The sequence below is a fragment of the Gracilinanus agilis genome, chromosome 6, assembly GCF_016433145.1.
Source record: "Gracilinanus agilis isolate LMUSP501 chromosome 6, AgileGrace, whole genome shotgun sequence".
In the NCBI taxonomy this organism is placed as follows: domain Eukaryota; kingdom Metazoa; phylum Chordata; class Mammalia; order Didelphimorphia; family Didelphidae; genus Gracilinanus; species Gracilinanus agilis.
In genome coordinates this window covers 291,604,249-291,619,416 of record NC_058135.1, presented here as the reverse complement: position 1 = coordinate 291,619,416, position 15,168 = coordinate 291,604,249, and the positions used below count along the sequence as shown (strand labels likewise).

General features: G+C 65.2%; 2 protein-coding genes across 3 annotated transcripts; one reads left to right on the top strand and one right to left on the bottom strand.

Annotated features, from left to right (window-relative positions):
* The first annotated feature begins 662 nt into the window (after positions 1-662).
* PITPNM1 (phosphatidylinositol transfer protein membrane associated 1) lies at positions 663-9,219 on the top strand. Its single transcript, XM_044682052.1, has 17 exons — positions 663-864; positions 1,072-1,133; positions 1,650-1,897; positions 2,130-2,319; positions 3,579-3,686; positions 3,974-4,137; positions 4,721-4,899; positions 5,197-5,367; positions 6,205-6,393; positions 6,507-6,655; positions 7,026-7,136; positions 7,216-7,332; positions 7,471-7,619; positions 7,714-7,863; positions 7,996-8,179; positions 8,272-8,400; positions 8,663-9,219. Exons 1-17 carry the CDS (start codon positions 663-665, stop codon positions 8,921-8,923), a joined length of 2,763 nt encoding a protein of 920 aa, XP_044537987.1. The 3' UTR covers positions 8,924-9,219.
* Positions 9,220-9,765: 546 nt separating this feature from the next.
* On the bottom strand, positions 9,766-14,605 carry LOC123253097 (aryl hydrocarbon receptor interacting protein). Of its 2 annotated transcripts, none has more exons than XM_044682383.1 (6): positions 14,487-14,605; positions 13,706-13,885; positions 12,049-12,237; positions 10,776-10,952; positions 10,547-10,688; positions 9,766-10,024 (listed from the first exon to the last, which is right to left on the bottom strand). In XM_044682383.1, the coding sequence occupies exons 1-6, from the start codon at positions 14,583-14,585 to the stop codon at positions 9,786-9,788; spliced, it is 1,026 nt and encodes a 341-aa protein (XP_044538318.1). In that variant the 5' UTR covers positions 14,586-14,605; the 3' UTR covers positions 9,766-9,785. The 2 variants fall into 2 exon arrangements, with proteins under 2 accessions (XP_044538318.1, XP_044538319.1); XM_044682384.1 differs by having other exon boundaries at positions 9,905-10,024; positions 10,543-10,688.
* Positions 14,606-15,168: the final 563 nt, after the last annotated feature.

Below are 15,168 nucleotides of genomic sequence, written 5' to 3'. Positions count from 1 at the left end.
CTTCCCTCCCTTCCTCCCTCCCTCCCTCCCTCCCTTCCTTCCTTCCTTCATCTCTCTCTCCCTTCTTCTTTCCTTCTTTTCTGCCTTCATTCCTTCCTTCTTTCCTTCCTTCCTCCCTCCTTCCCTTTCTCCCTCCCTCCCTTCTCTCTCTCCCTCCCTTCTTCCTTCCTCCCTCCCTTCCTTCCTCCCTTCCTTCCTTCCCTCTCTTTCCCTCACTTCTCTTCCTCCTTCTCTCGTTCCTCTCCCTGCCTTTGAGAATTATGTATTTATGAAGCCCCTACCGTGTTCCTAGCACTAGGCTGGGACTAGGGAGACAAAAACGAAGAGAGCCCTTGTCCTTGGGCGGCTGGCATTGTCCAGGGCAGACGCACGGCTTCCTCCAGCCTGACAGCGGAAGGCACATCCAGTATCTCCATAGTATCTTCTAAAGATACAAAACAACCCCAGCTGGGAGCTGAGCCCCGACACCCAAGGGATCGGGCTTCCAGGGGGTCCCAGCTCCTGTTCAGGGCCATGAGAATGTGCCTTCCTGCAGCCTTCAGTTTAGGAGGCGAAGGACCCAAACACAGATGAGCTGCTGTCCACCCTGAGATGTGGCTCGCCAAAGTCCAAGTCTTTCCCAGCGGGGCAGGCGGCAGGGAGAGCTCCCTGGAGTAGGCGGCATGGGCGGGGGGGAGCCCAGATTGGGGCCTTGCTGCTTTGCTCCCTGCCTCACTGTGCTCCCCTGCCTCCGGGCATGGGCCTCTTCTTCTTTAGAAGGCTTCTCCGACAGCGAGGAGGTCTTCCCCAAGGAGATGACCAAATGGAACTCCAATGACTTCATCGATGCTTTTGCCTCCCCGGCTGTAACTGTGGGGACCACAGGTGAGCCCCTTGGAGGCTGCGCTTAGTGGTGGCTGCCATGTCTGGGCTGCCTGGGAAGCCGAGCCCCTGGGCTGGGTCCCTTCCAGGGGAAAGAATTCTGCCCTGAGCCAGCCCCAACCCCTATCCCACGGGGGTCCCCTGGAAGGAAAAGAGGGGGCAGCAGCATGGAGTGTCCCCCGTGCCCCCCTCACTGGCTTTCTCCTCCAGACTCCAGGACTGAGGTGGTGAAAGGCGAAGCAGACACGCCAGGAGCATCCAGGGACCCTGAGGTGAGTCCACTCCCCCCGCCTCGAGCCACCGTCCAGGAAAGCCCAGGCCCCTTGCTGTCTCTCGGGGAGCCCCGAGAGTGCCCCTTCCCCTACCCCAGGAGAAGAGCAGGGAGCCTTCGGCCCACGGTCCAGCTCCCCCGTCATGAGAGAGGGTGAGCATTGGCATCTGCCCCGTGGCAAGGGCCGGGCCGTCGGAGATTGACCCCAGGACCCCGGATTTGGCGGGGGCTGATGGCGCTTGGGGTCTTGATCACCCAGCTTAAGCTAGGGAGAGGGACTGGAATGTCATGCTCTAAGAACCTCCTGAAGGAGGGGATGCCCTCCATAGGGCAGGTCGGCGCCTCCTCCTTGGCCTCTTCTGGTCTAAGAGAACCCCCAGACCTCTGAAGTGCCGTGACTCGCGCTGGGTCAGAGCAAGGCGGGATCTCCGCGGGGGTGCCTCCCCCTCGCCCCGGGCGTTTTGTGGCCCTTAGCGGGCTGCGGCGGTGCCCGCTGACTCCTCTGTCCCCGCCACAGGGGCTCGGCGTCGGGGACCTGGGGTCCGAAGCCTGCGCCGTGCACGCCCTGTTCCTCATTCTGCACAGCGGGAACATTCTGGATTCTGGACCCGGAGATATAGACTCCAAGCAGGCTGACGTGCAGACCCTGAGTGCGGCCTTCGATGCCATCACCCGTGTCCACTTCCCCGAGGCCCTGGGCCACGTGGCACTGCGCCTGGTGCCCTGCCCGCCCATCTGTGCCGCAGCTTATGCCCTCGTCTCCAAGTACCACCCTGGGCGGGCTGAGGGGGAGGGATGGGACGGGGCACATGATGGGAGATGAGCTGGGGAGGAAGTGGGGAGGGGGCCACAAGGCTCCTGGCCCCCCGGGAGGAAGGCCTGGGCAAAGGGGGCTCATCCCCTCCTGGACACTAGGCCAGCCGGCCGGGGATGGGGAGAGGGAGATGTTCTGGGTTCGGATCTCTTGCCACCAACCCCTGCTGTCCCTTCCCCACAGCCTAAGTCCCTACAGCCACGACGGGGACAGCCTGTCCCGCTCGCAGGACCACATCCCACTGGCAGCCCTGCCCCTGCTGGCCACTTCGTCCTCTCGCTACCAAGGGGCCGTGGCCACCGTCATCAGCCGCACCAACCAGGCCTACGCCGCCTTCCTGCGCTCGCCCGAGGGCACCGGCTTCTGCGGGCAGGTCAGGGGGGACCTTGGCAGGGGCCCCGGGAAGCCCGCTTTGGGAGGGAGGGCGGGAAGGGCAACATTCCCTTGCCGTCTCCCCGCCGGCCGGGTGACCCTGGGCAAGTGTGGTTCCCCACTCAGAGGGGTGGCTGGGCAGGCTGACGGTGAGGCGAGGGTCGTGCCCTCTGCTGGGGCCGAAGGGCCTGTGTGGGAGATTAGGGGAGTGACCTCGGTGGACTGCGCGCTCTGAGAGTCAGCGGGGGGAGCCCCCCCAGAAAGCTAACACCCTCTTAGCCCAGATCTGGGAGGAAGGGCACGGCTGGCCTCCGGGCCCGGGACGAGGTCCTTCTTTGCCCGAGCACAGGGGCCGGGGTCAGCCTGGGCACACGCATGTCCCAGGCCCGGGTGTGAAAGGCCTTGAGCCTGTGCCCGAGCCTGTGCTGACAAAAGGTGGGAATACTGGAAAGCGAGAGGCTAGGGAGGGGGGGGGGGCGGCACACGCACGCCATGACTGTCTCCCGTCTTCTGGGAAGGGGCTGTGAGCCTTGGTCTGTCTGGCCCCAGCGGGCAGCCCAGGAGCCTCGGGGGGAAGTTACCAAGAGGCCAGTTGAGGCTGGATGTCCAGAGCTGTCCCACAGTGGAAGGAGCCCTTCCGGGACTAAGAGAGACCCCCTTCCTGGAGGACTGCAAGCAGAGGCCGGAGAGCCCTTGCTGAGCGAGTGGAGAAGGCTCTCCGGGGCCTCTTCCACGTGGGAAGTCCCCGGAGACCTTTGTCCTAGCTCTGGTCGCCCATATTAGACACCCAGAGTTCCTTCCAGGGATTCCCAGAGGCCGATGGTCTAAAGCCACTGTGGCTGGCCACATCCCAGCCCACAACATGCCTCAGAACAGAAGTTCACCGGCCAGCAGGGGCAGCCCCCAGGGTAGCCATTGCCCCAGATCTGAGGCCTCGGGCAGGACCCTGCCCGCCTCTGGGCCGCCACGTGCCACCACTCGATGGTGCAGGCAGCCGGTGACCCCTCAGATGAGCAGCTGATGATGTGGGCCCCAAGCACAGTACTTTGCATTTGTCTGGCCGCCCTCACTTGCCCCCATCCCTTATGTCCTTTGATAAAGGAACTCTCTGGGGCCGCCCGCCCTCGGGGAGGGCCAGTGGCTGGCAAGAGAGGAGAGAAAATGAGCGTCCCAGGTTGGGGGGGGAGCCTGGGAAGTGGCTGGAGGAGTGCTTGCAGGGTTCCCTGTCCGTCCCTTGAGGCTCTGTCTGCCCTTCTCCAGGTGGTGCTGATTGGCGATGGCGTGGGGGGCATCCTGGGCTTTGACGCCCTGTGCTACAGCGGCAATACCAGCTCGGGGAGCCTGGGCAGCAGCCGCCGGGGCAGCGTGGTCAGTGTCTGGGGCCTCCCCTCTGCCCCCCGCAGCCCCTCCTCGGCTCTCCTTTCCTAATGCCCTCCCCTTGCCTCTTCTCCTCTTCTCCCCTTTTGGCTCCCTCCCTCCCTCTTCCTTCTTTCTCCCGGCCGTCCGGCTTCTCTCCCTCCTCCCTCTCCTTCCTTTCAGCTCTTCCGTCTCCCCCTTCCCTCCGCCCTCCGCCCTCCTCTTTCTCCTTCCTCTCCCCTCTTCAGAATGGCGCGGGAGTGAGCCTCCCGACCAAGGGACATCTTCCTTCCTTCCAGAACAACGAGTTGTTGTCTCCAGAGCAAGGCCCGGGACGGGATCCTCTAGCCGACGGTGTGGAGGGTCTGGGCCGAGCCAGCCCGGAGCCCGGGTCCCTTTCTGCCCAGCGGCTGCCCAGTGATGGCACGGCCCCCGAGCCTGACTCGGTGGCGCCTCACTGCAGGTTGGTGTTTGCGAGCCCCTCGAACCCATCCGTGGTTCTTCCCTGTCCCTTGTAGTGTGGGGGTAGAGACAGATAAACTGCTTTGGACTTGGGGCCTGGGACAAAAAACTCAGCTTCTTCCCCTTCCCGGCTCTGTGGGTCTCATTTTCCCCATCTGTAAAATGGGGGGGCTTAGCTTAGACAGCCTCGGAGGCCCCCCCGGATCCTATCTCATCCGTTCATTCAAAAGCATTCGTTAAGGGTTTGGGGATACAGAGACAAAACACGAGCCCTCCTTGGAACCTCTTGGGGGAAATGACCAAATACCAAGTCGTTGGGGGGAGGGGATGCCTCCCTTGAAAGAAGCTGGGGAGTCTGAGAAATGGACGTGAGGAGGGAGGGCATCCCAGGCATCGGGACCGGCCTGGGCAAAGACAAAGGCCCTAGAATGGTGTGGATGAGAAATGGCCAGGGGGCCGACGTAGCTGGACGTAGAATGTAAAGAGGGCATTGTGTGGTCGGCCTGGACCCGGCGTGTGCTCTCCTCACCCACCCACGTTGTTCCCACCCTCCTCTCTCCCCCACTTGCCTCCTTACTGGCCAGCCTGCAGGCTGGCACGTCCCCAGCAGAACCCCGGCGGGGGAGCACCGTCTCCTGCCCAGCCCCAGAGGCCACGGACGGCCCCGCCCGCCTTGACTTCAGGGTGTCTGGCTTCTTCCTCTTTGGCTCTCCCTTGGGCCTGGTGCTAGCCCTCCGCAAGACCGTGATGCCCGCCCTGGAGGGTGAGGGGCCAAGCTGGGGCGATGGGGAGGAAGGTGGCCGAGTCGAGCCAGGGGTCCGCCGTCTGCCCCAGAATACCAGCCCACCTCCTGAAGCCTGTGAAACTCCCCCCTAAGCCTTGTCCACACTGTCCACCTTTGCTGGCCACGGAGGCCACCCCCGAAGCTCAGTCACTTCAGCCTGCCTGGGGCTGGGATGCCCCCACTCCCTCCCCACTGTGAAAGGGGCGCTGGATGTGGATGCGCGGCCGGCGGCGCCAGGTCCCTAAGGGCGCCCCTGCCCCTTCTCTCCCTGCCCAGTGGCCCAGATGCGCCCGGCCTGTGAGCAGATCTACAACCTCTTTCACGCTGCCGATCCCTGTGCCTCCCGCCTGGAGCCCCTGCTGGCCCCCAGGTTCCAGGCCGTCGCCCCCCTCACCGTGCCCCGCTACCAGAAGTTCCCCCTGGGAGACGGCACCTCCCTGTTGCTAGGTAAGGCTCGGCCAGCTCCCAGGAGGGCCCTCGCCAAAGCCTGGGCTTGGGGGAGAAGTGAGGAAACCTCGGGGAGCTCCCCCCACCCCTGCCCTGCCCCGTGGGCGAAAGAGAAAGGAAGGGGCTCGCGGAGGGCCCGGCATGGGGGGACGGTGTGTGCCCACGCATGGCCACTGCAGGCTCCACTGGCTTGTCTACACACGTGCAGTCGGTCGTTCGGGCGACAGCCATGCACTAGGCCCCTACGGTGTGCCAGGCAGCGGGCCGAGCTCTGGGGCTCCCGGTCTGATGTGCCAATACTGCGTGCCCATTCCTCACCGAGGTGGCTGGTGATCACGGGCAGGCGGGCATCAGGAGCCCTCCTGGGGATGACCAGGCCCGAGGGGAGAGAGCACGGGGGCTGCATTTGTCCACAACAAACTTGGGTTTGAATCTTGCCCCTCTCGCCCGGGGGTCCTGGGCAAGGCCTTCCCTCCCCTGGCCTCAGGACTTCCTCGGGCTAGGGCCAAAAGTCCCTGGGAGGCTGGTTCCATGGAGTCACATCGGCCCGGGAAGCAGCTGGCATCATTTCTGTTATCCCCATTTCACGGAGGCAGAAACAGAGACATCCAGCTAGTGAAGTGGCAGGCCAAGGGTCATGACCTGAGGGTTACATCCTGGGAAACTGAGGCCCACTCGTGTGGGCTCGGTGAGGGCAGTGCTGGGCCTAGACCTCAGGTCTCCTGCTCTTCCTACTGCCTCCACTGGCCCCTCAGGGCTTGACCAGAGCCCCCGGGGGGAGACGGAGCCTGGGCTGGGAGCTGCCTCTCACCGGGCCCCCTCCCGTGCCCTTGCCAGCCGACACCTTACAGACCCACTCGGGCCTCTTCATGGAGGAGATGGAGATGATGGTGCCGTCCACCCCCACCTCGGCCAGCAGCGGCTTCTGGAAGGGCAACGAGCTGGGCTCTGAGGCTGCGGGCTCTGCCCCGGGCCCCGCTGCGGCCTCAGCCAACACGGTCAACATGGCCGGCGAGGTGGTCAAAAGTGAGTCTGCTCCTCCCGCCCCAGCCCGGGCAGAGAGAGGCGGCCCTGCCCGGGTGATGGAGGGGGGGTGGCCCGAGGGGCGGAAAGACTTTTGACCGGTTTTGTGGCCGCAGTCCTGGACCGCTGGTGGGGCACCAAGCGGATGGACTATTCCCTCTACTGCCCCGAGGCGCTCACGGCCTTCCCTACGGTGACGCTGCCCCACCTCTTCCATGCCAGCTACTGGGAGTCTGCCGACGTCGTGGCCTTCATCTTGCGCCAGGTGGGAGGGCCAGGGAAGGAGAACGGTCTGGGGGCCACAGGAGGGGATCTGGGGGCAGCTGGGAAAACGTGGCCGGCCACTAGTCTCTGCTACCACGCCGAAGCCAAAATGCAGAGAAGGTTTGAGGCCCCAGAACACAGGCCACGCTAGGAGGGCCGGGAGGGACCTAGAAGGGCCTTCAGAGCACAGGACAGCAACGACGAGGCAGGAAGGCCCTGGGCGTGGGCTAGTTCAGCCATCTTGCTCTGTAGATGAGGGACCAGAGGCCAAAGGGGAGGCGTTCTGACCCGCTGTCACGGCCTGGCGGGGTGGGCAGGGGGCCAGTGGGAGGGCGGGAGGCTGTGGCTGAGGCCGGGCTCCCTCTCCCCAGGTTATTGAGAAGGAGAGGCCCCAGCTGGCTGAGTGCGAGGAGCCGTCCATCTACAGCCCGGCCTTCCCTCGGGAGAAGTGGCAGCGCAAGAGGACCCACGTGAAGATTCGGGTACGGCCCCCCCACACACAGCCCCTCCCCGCCCACCCTCTGCCCTGCCCCAGCTCAGTCTTCCCTCCTCTGCCCACAGAACGTGACCTCCAACCACCGGGCCAGCGACGTCATCATGTGTGAGGGCCGGCCGCAGGTGCTGAGCGGGCGCTTCATGTACGGGCCCCTGGACGTGGTGACGCTGACGGGAGAGAAGGTCAGCAGCCCGGCTGGGCCCCATCCGTCCTCCCTCCCCATTGGCGGGTCCCCTCTGCGCAGCTGCCATCCTCTGGCCATTCCAGCCCCGGTCGGGTCACTTGTGGGCACCCTCCCACGGGCTGCTCTCCTCTGCCAGGTGGACGTCTACATCATGACCCAGCCGCTCTCTGGCAAATGGATTCACTTTGGCACTGAAGTGACCAACAGCTCCGGCCGCCTCACCTTCCCCGTCCCCCCAGAGCGGTCGCTGGGCATCGGCGTCTACCCGGTCCGGATGGTGGTGAGGTGAGGGGCCTGTGCGGGCCCCGGGCAGGGAGGGGGCTCCTGAGTGGGCCCCCCGGGCCCTCCCGCCCATCACCGGTTTTCTGCCCCTGCGCAGGGGGGACCACACGCACGCCGAGTGCTGCCTGACCGTGGTGGCGCGGGGCACAGAGGCCGTGGTGTTCAGCATCGACGGATCCTTCACCGCCAGCGTCTCCATCATGGGCAGCGACCCCAAAGTGAGGGCCGGCGCCGTGGACGTCGTCAGGTTTGAGCCCCCCCTTCCCCGCCTCCACCTTTGGGCCCTTCTCCGGACCTCTGCTTGGACCCCCGTGGAGAGGGGGGCGTCGGGGTCGCCACGAAGGCCACACGGGCCGACCGGCCGCCGTTGCTCCCCCAGACACTGGCAGGACTCGGGCTACCTGATCGTGTACGTGACCGGCCGGCCCGACATGCAGAAGCACCGGGTGGTGGCGTGGCTCTCCCAGCACAACTTCCCGCACGGGGTGGTCTCCTTCTGTGACGGACTCACCCACGACCCCCTGCGGCAGAAGGCCATGTTCCTACAGAGCCTGGTGCAGGAGGTGAGGCCGGCCAAAGCCCTCCCCCGCCCTGGGCTGCGGCGGGTGGGGTGGACGGGCTCGGGTCAGTGACACGGGCCTGCCCTGGACCACAGGTGGATCTGAACATCGTGGCGGGCTACGGCTCCCCCAAGGACGTGGCCGTGTACGCGGCTCTGGGGCTCCCCCCCAGCCAGACCTTCATCGTGGGCCGGGCCGTGCGCAAGCTTCAAGCCCAGTGCCAGGTGAGCCGCGGCAGCGAGGGGCCCGGGAGGGGGTCACGAAGCAGGCCTGAGCCCGGGGCTCAAAGACCTCTGTGGCGAGGGCGTTCGTCTGCCTCAGTTTCCTCAACTGTAAAACGGGGATGGTAGCCCTTCTGCCCCAGGGCCGTCAGCCCTTGAAGGAGGGGACGGCCGCTGGTGAGGCCGGGCCGGCACAGGGCCAGAAGGCCGGGCGGCTGCGGCCTGGCTCGCTGGGCCCCCCTGAGGCCGCCTTCTCTCCCTACAGTTCCTGTCTGAAGGCTACGTGGCCCACCTGGCCCAGCTGGAGGCAGGCACCCACCCCCACGGCTCCCAGACCCCCTCGAGGACGGCGATGGCCAAGAGCAGTTTCGTGGCTGCTCCTGTGGACTTTCTCCGCAAACAGAGCCAACTGCTCCGCTCCCGCGGGCCCAGCCAGGCCGATCGAGAGGGGCCGGGGACGCCCCCCACCGCCCTGGCTCGGGCCAAGGCCCGGAGCGTCAGCCTGAAGCTGGACAGTGAGGAGTGACTGGCCCAAGGCCCCTGGGACCGCTGCCAAGGAACTGCTTATTTATTGCCCCCCTCCCAGGAGGGAGAGGGGGCGGCTCCCGTGCCCACCTCCCTCCAAGGCTCTGCCCTCCTGCTGCTCCCCAGCTTCTGTTCCCTCTGACTGTGTCCCCCTATTCCCTGTCAATGTGTTACGAATCCCTTTAATGTGAGGGGCCAGGGCCCTGGGGAGTGGGGAGAGGGCAGAGGGGGGATGGGCAGGGGCCCCCGAGGCTTCCGTGATGTGTGAAACTGTGAAAATTAAACCCCCACCCCATGGAGGAAGTGGTGTGCTCTGTGCTGCCTGCCCGGGGGGGGGGGGGCTGCTCCCCTCTGCCTCTCCCTAGGGACCCCCTCGCGCCCTGAGCCCAAAGGACCCAGCTTCAGGTCAGGAAGAGACCCTCAAGGCCACCCAGGCCAGCCGTGCAGGGATTCCACTCTGACTCCCGGCCTCCCCCGTGGCCTCTTCCCCACCCGGCTCCTCTCGGCTCCTGTTCGCTGTGGTCCCCTCAGCCCACTCCCTGCTGCCCCAGGCCAGGGTCCTCCTCAGCCCCCTGCCCACAGGCCTCCCCGGGGTGGCTGGCCAACCCTCACTTTACAGATGAGGAAACTGAGGCCCCAGGAGGGACAGGCAGGACTGAGATGTCAGGCCACTGACCAAAGGGCTCCTTCCGCCATCCCACGGGCTCTCCTCTCAGCCCTAGGAGTCCACGCCGCTCCGCCTGGGACCCAGGCAGGAGAGAGAGCGAGGACCCTGGAGCACCCCCCAGGCCTCAGTCACCAAAGGGTCCCACAGCCCCCCCCACAGAGGAGCGAGGCCTCGGGCCGGCAGATAAATATGACATTTATACAGGGGGCGGGCAGGGCGGGTGAGGCGGGCAGGGAGAGAAGATGCCCTGGAAGCGGGCCTTGTCCTCCAGGTTCTTCTGGCGCAGCCGCTGCTCCAGGTCGCGAAGCTCCCGGCTCACCACGGGGCCCAGGGCCGGCTGCAGCTGGAGCACTTTGGCGAAGTCGGCCTGGGCCTCGCGCTCATTCCACACGGCCGCGTGGGCCTTACCGCGCTTGAAATAAGCCTTCACGTTGTCTGTGGGGGAGACCAGGGGGAGGGGTGAGGCCCCTCCCCGAGGGAAGACCCTCCTGTCCTCCCCCACCCCAGAGGGAAGCACCAGCAGGGGAGGACACCGAGGCCCGAGGGGTGAAGGGTCTGACTAAGGCCACGCAGGTCCTGTGGAGCAGGGCCTTCTCAGTGAAGTCTAGGGTCCATTTTTCACTGCCTGCCAGGGAGAGAGTGGGCAGAGACAGTGCCATGCAGGCAGGAGGGGGCCACAAGGGCCAGAAGAGAGGAAGGAGGGAGCCACAAAGGCCAGCGGAGGGAAGAAGGCCATGAGAGCCAGCGCGGAATGGGCAGCCATGAGGGCCAGCAGAGGGGAAGGGGCCATGCGGGTCGGTCAGCAGAGCCGGGAGGACCAGTGAAGGGAGCCATGAAGGCCAGCAGAGAGGAAGGGGCCATGCGGGTCAGAAGAGGGGCAGGGGGCCTCGGAGTCGTGGATGTGGCCCGGGCAGAGGCAGCAGGCAGGGCTGCCCCCTCCCCAGGCCCGGCACTCACCCTCGTATTTGTTGAGGATGCTGGAGCAGTGATCCAACACTTCGTAATACTCCTGGGCCACCAGCTTGCACTGGCAGTAATTGAGGAGCAGGGGAGTTATCTGCAGGTCCAGCTGGATCCAGTCGGCAGAGCCGGGCTGCTCCTGTGGACGGGGAGACAAGGGCCCGGGTCAGGCCAGGGGACAGCCGGCCTGGGGCCGCCGCCAGCTCCCGGGCCGGTCTGCGCCCACCTTCATCTGCAGGTTCTTCAGGCAGGCGATGGCGTCATAGTACTTGGTGGCGGCCTCCTTGACGCGGCCCTCCCGGTACAGGCGGTTGCCCTCCTCATGGATGAGGGGCACGGCCTTCATCTTCTCCTCATCACTCATGGCCCACGGGTCCTGCTGGTAGGTGCCGGGAGCCTCGACCTGCGGGCACAGGGGGCAGGATCACACCTCGGGAGGGCATCCGAGCCGCTCCAGCCACCGGGACGACAAGAAGCCCCGAGGGGCTGAGAGTGTCCCCACGGATGCAGCCCTTCTCCCTCCGTCCTCTCCTGGGATCCTAGAAGGACTGAGGGCAGAGCTGGGGGCCTTGAACACAGAACACAGAAGGTCAGAGCTGGGAGGGGGCTTCAACGGGTCAGACACTGAGATCCGGGCCCAGCGGGAACAGTGTTAGACCCAGAGTTCTTCCACTCCCTCCCAGCCTTGCGCCAGCTCACCTCTCTGGGCCTCCCCATCCTTTGTGCCCGGCTCCAACCTACCTTCCCCATCCCTGGAGGCGCCCTTCTCTACATGCCCCAAGGTCCGGCCAAAGTGGCCTCTGCGCCACTCCTTGCATGTGACAGTGTCTTCTATCTCTGTGCCTTGGCGCAAGCATTAGACCAGTCTGTGTTCCCCAAATCCTCCCCACTCAGCCCAGCTGCCTCCTACAGGAAGTCTTCCCTGCTTCCTCCTCCCTGGGCCTTTGGGGCACAACTATCTATGCTCCCTTGGTCTGGCTTTGTCTCCCCAGAGGAGACGTCACTCCCTCCCCAGGGTCAGTTCTCTTTTTCTCTGTCTGCTCGGACCCTAGGACAGTGCTCCTGCTGAAGAGTCATTGACTGCTCAGTTAAACAGAGAAGGGGCCTCAGTTTCCTAGCCTATAAAATGGGGCTGATTGAGGACCCGAGGAGCAATGCCTCCCACCCCACGATAGTCTGGGACTTCAGCAGCAGGACGTCCCCCCCCCCCCCCGGGGCAGATTGCTCCTCGCCTCTTGGCCCCGAGACAGGCCAAACCCAGACCCTGTCACCAGTGGGCCACCAGCGAGGTACCAGAGGAGACCTTGGGCATGCGGGCTCTGCCTGACAAGCCTGGGAGCCCCATGACGCGAGCCTCTCGAGCCCTTGGGGGTCCCCTCCAGGAGGAGCCCCAACTCAGAGATGCTGGGCAGCACAGGGCAGGCCCAGCCGCCTATCTGGCTGCCTATCTGACCGCCCCCTCCGGCCCCCTCCCTGGCCAGCCTCCGCTCGACCTTCACCTTGATCATCTCTATGTGGAAGATGAGGGGCTGCGGGTGACGCTGCAGCTCGTCCAGGTCGGCGTGGCCCAGGGAGCTGTGTTCCTGCATCTGCGCGATGCCGCAGCAGTGCCGCTGGCCCTCCAGGGGGTCCTTGCCCGCCGCGATGTTCCGGAGACTTTTGGACACCAGCGGGTACAGGGCCACGTGCTGCGGGTCAGAGAGGAAGGCCGTAGAGCTGGGCGGGGGGCTTAGAATGGGGGCTGCGGGGCGCTCAGAACAGGGGGTGTCGGGGCTGGGGGAGGGGGCTCAGAACAAACAATGCCAGAGGGAGACGACAGTTTTACAGAAGAATGGAGCAGTCACTTGCTTGGGGCTGCCCAGAGGCTCGGTCTGGAGCTGGGGGTGTTCTGGGCCTGGCTCTGTCTGTGGCCCCCCTTTAGGCATGCCTGCAGCCCTTCCCCGTCTTGCCCCTAACTCGGCTCACGTCCCCAGGCCGATCCACCTGGGCATGGGCATCTCGGGCTCTCCATTCTCGCCTCTGCCCAGGTGGTTCTCCCTCGCCCACCTAAGCCAAGACTCCCCAAGGCTGGCTCACGTGCCCCCTCCTCCAGGGGGGCCTCCCGGCGAGCTGCCATCTGCGGTGACCACGTCACGGCTCGCCTGGCGGGTTACAGTGTCTCCCCAAGTTCTGACCACACGCTTTTGCCCCTCCTACATTTGCAAGGCTCCCAGGCTGAGGTGCTGGAGGCCGGACAGCACCTTCGGCCAGAGACCGTCAGGCCGCGGCTGTGCGGCCTCATCTGCTCCCGCTCCCTGGTTCTCCCAGCGGACCATCGCGCAGGTGGTGGCAGCAGCACCATTGGGAGACCCTCCCCTGCCCCAGCCGAGTCCTCAGTCAGCCACCCAAACCAAGGCTCTCCCCATCCCAAGAGTGGCTGGAAGGGCCTGAGAGGAGGCTGCCTGGCTGGGGATGGACCTGCCTAACGCGGGCATCTCAGGGCTGGGACGAGGCCTGGAGGGCCAGACTGAACAAAGATGCTCTGCGAGCCCGACTGGCCCAAAGATGGGGCGGAACGTCATCAGGGCCTCCCGGGGGAAGGTGAGCAGCTCGGCCCACCAGCGCCAGCTCCTCTGCCCAGACCAGGCAGGGCCCTCAGGGAGGCCCACAAGGGGCCATCGAGGACCCGGAGGTTCAGGGGGACGGGATCCCCCCAGAGGGCAGAGCCGGGCGAGGGGGAAGAGGGACGCCTGAGAACCCCACTGGACAGGTCTGGCTCGGGAGTTCCTGCTTCCTGGGCTTGGAGGAGCCCCCCAGAGGGGTTCGGCCGGGGCTGGGCCTAATGCTGACCGCTCCAAGACTTGGGGAGAAGCTCCTGGAGGGCCGGGGCATGCTCTCTCCTCGAGCCCAGAGTCAGGGGGCTCCCACGGACCGTCACCAAGAAAGCGGACAACTGGGTGACGTTCTGTTCCTGGTATTTCTTACGAATGTGTGGTGTGACAGCGGCGGAGACAGCCAGGCCTAGACCGGAGGGCCGGGGGACACTTCCTAGCTAGGAGACCCTGGCCAAGTCCCTTACTCTTGTTTGCTGGGCTGAACTAGAAACGGGGAGAGTCGGCCGGTGCTGGGTTCCAGGCCTCCCCCAGCCCAGACACACACGCAGGACGGAGGCTGTACCTTGACGTCGCAGAGGAACTCGGCCACCTCTCCGGGGCGCATCGTGCTCACGATGGTCTCCCACACGGGCAGCTTGAACTTCTTGCCCAGGATGAGCTCCATGGGCTTGCCCCGGTGGCGGCTGTCATCCAGGACGGCTCCCTCCTCATCGCTGCGCAGGGTCCGGAAATGGAACGTGGCCTGCGGGGGGCCGTGAGGACGGGCTGGGGGGCTGCCCCAAGCGGCCCCCGTCCTGATGGGGGAGGGGCGCCTTCCTCTCCGTCAGCCCTGACCCTCCCTCCTCTGGATTCCTCCCTTCTCCCGGCGGCCGCAGCACTCTCAGCTTTGCCAAGCCTCCCCCAGGGCCCATCTTGTAGACTAGGAAACTGAGGCTCAGCCTGTCCACCCTGGGGGCAGGGTTTGGACCATATTGTTGTCCCTCCCGGATCTAGAACCAGGGAGAAAGGCTTTGTCTAGAGACAACCAGTCAGGGATGAGCCTCGAACCCGGGTCTCCAGGAGCACCAAGATGGGCGGAGCCTCCCTTGGCCGCGCGGTGGCGCTGTGGGGCAAAAGACGGGCAACGCCCTGGACCACTGGGGCAGCGCTTAGCGACGGGGGCGGAGCCAAGGCGTCTTGACCCGCCCCCAAGGCGGCCGCCACCCAATCAGGACGAGGAAGCACGTGAGTGCCGGGGTCGCGGGCCAACGGGGCCCGACCTCTCGCTCTGGGGCCTCCCCCTCCCCGCACGCGCAGCGGGCCCGCGGGGAGGGGGTGAGGGCCGACGGCAGGCGGAGCCGTACCTTTGTCCCGTCCCGGAAGTCGGGCAGCTCTCCGGTGCCCTCCTGCACCAGCCGCTTCTCGATGCCCTCCGCCCGCAGCTTCTGAACCAAGTCCGCCATCCTGCTTCCCCGATGCCCTTCTCTCGGAAGCTTCCGGACAATCTCGGCAACTTCCGGAAGCGCTTCACTTCGGCAACATCCGGAACCGCGGCTTCGGCAACTTCCGGAGGCGGCTGTGGCGCCATCTTTACTGAGGGTAGAAGCCAGTGAAGTTGGCAAATGCGTAGTAGAAGCCGTCCTCCGCCCCACTGATTTTGAAGTTCTTATGGAGGCGGGGCCGTGAATGGTCTGTAAAGGGAAGCTGGGGCACTGAATCTCAAAGCAGAGGCCATTTAATCTAGCCCGACTCAGGCCGAAACAACCAACCGCCCCACCCACCCCCGCACCTGCAACATATCGGACCGGTGGATGGCTGGTCCTGCTCTCGAATACGTCTGGCATTGGGGAGCTCACTACCTGTCTTAGGGCTGCCGCGGTTTCTTCACATCAAGCTTAAGTCTTCCTCTCTGTAGCTTACTCCAGATTGTTCTAGTTCTGTTTCAGGTACCACACAGAAGAATAAGGCAGAGAGAATGCTGCAATGGGAATAGCACTGAGTCTGGAGTCGGAGGACCCGAGTTCAAATCCCACCTGTAAAAGGTGG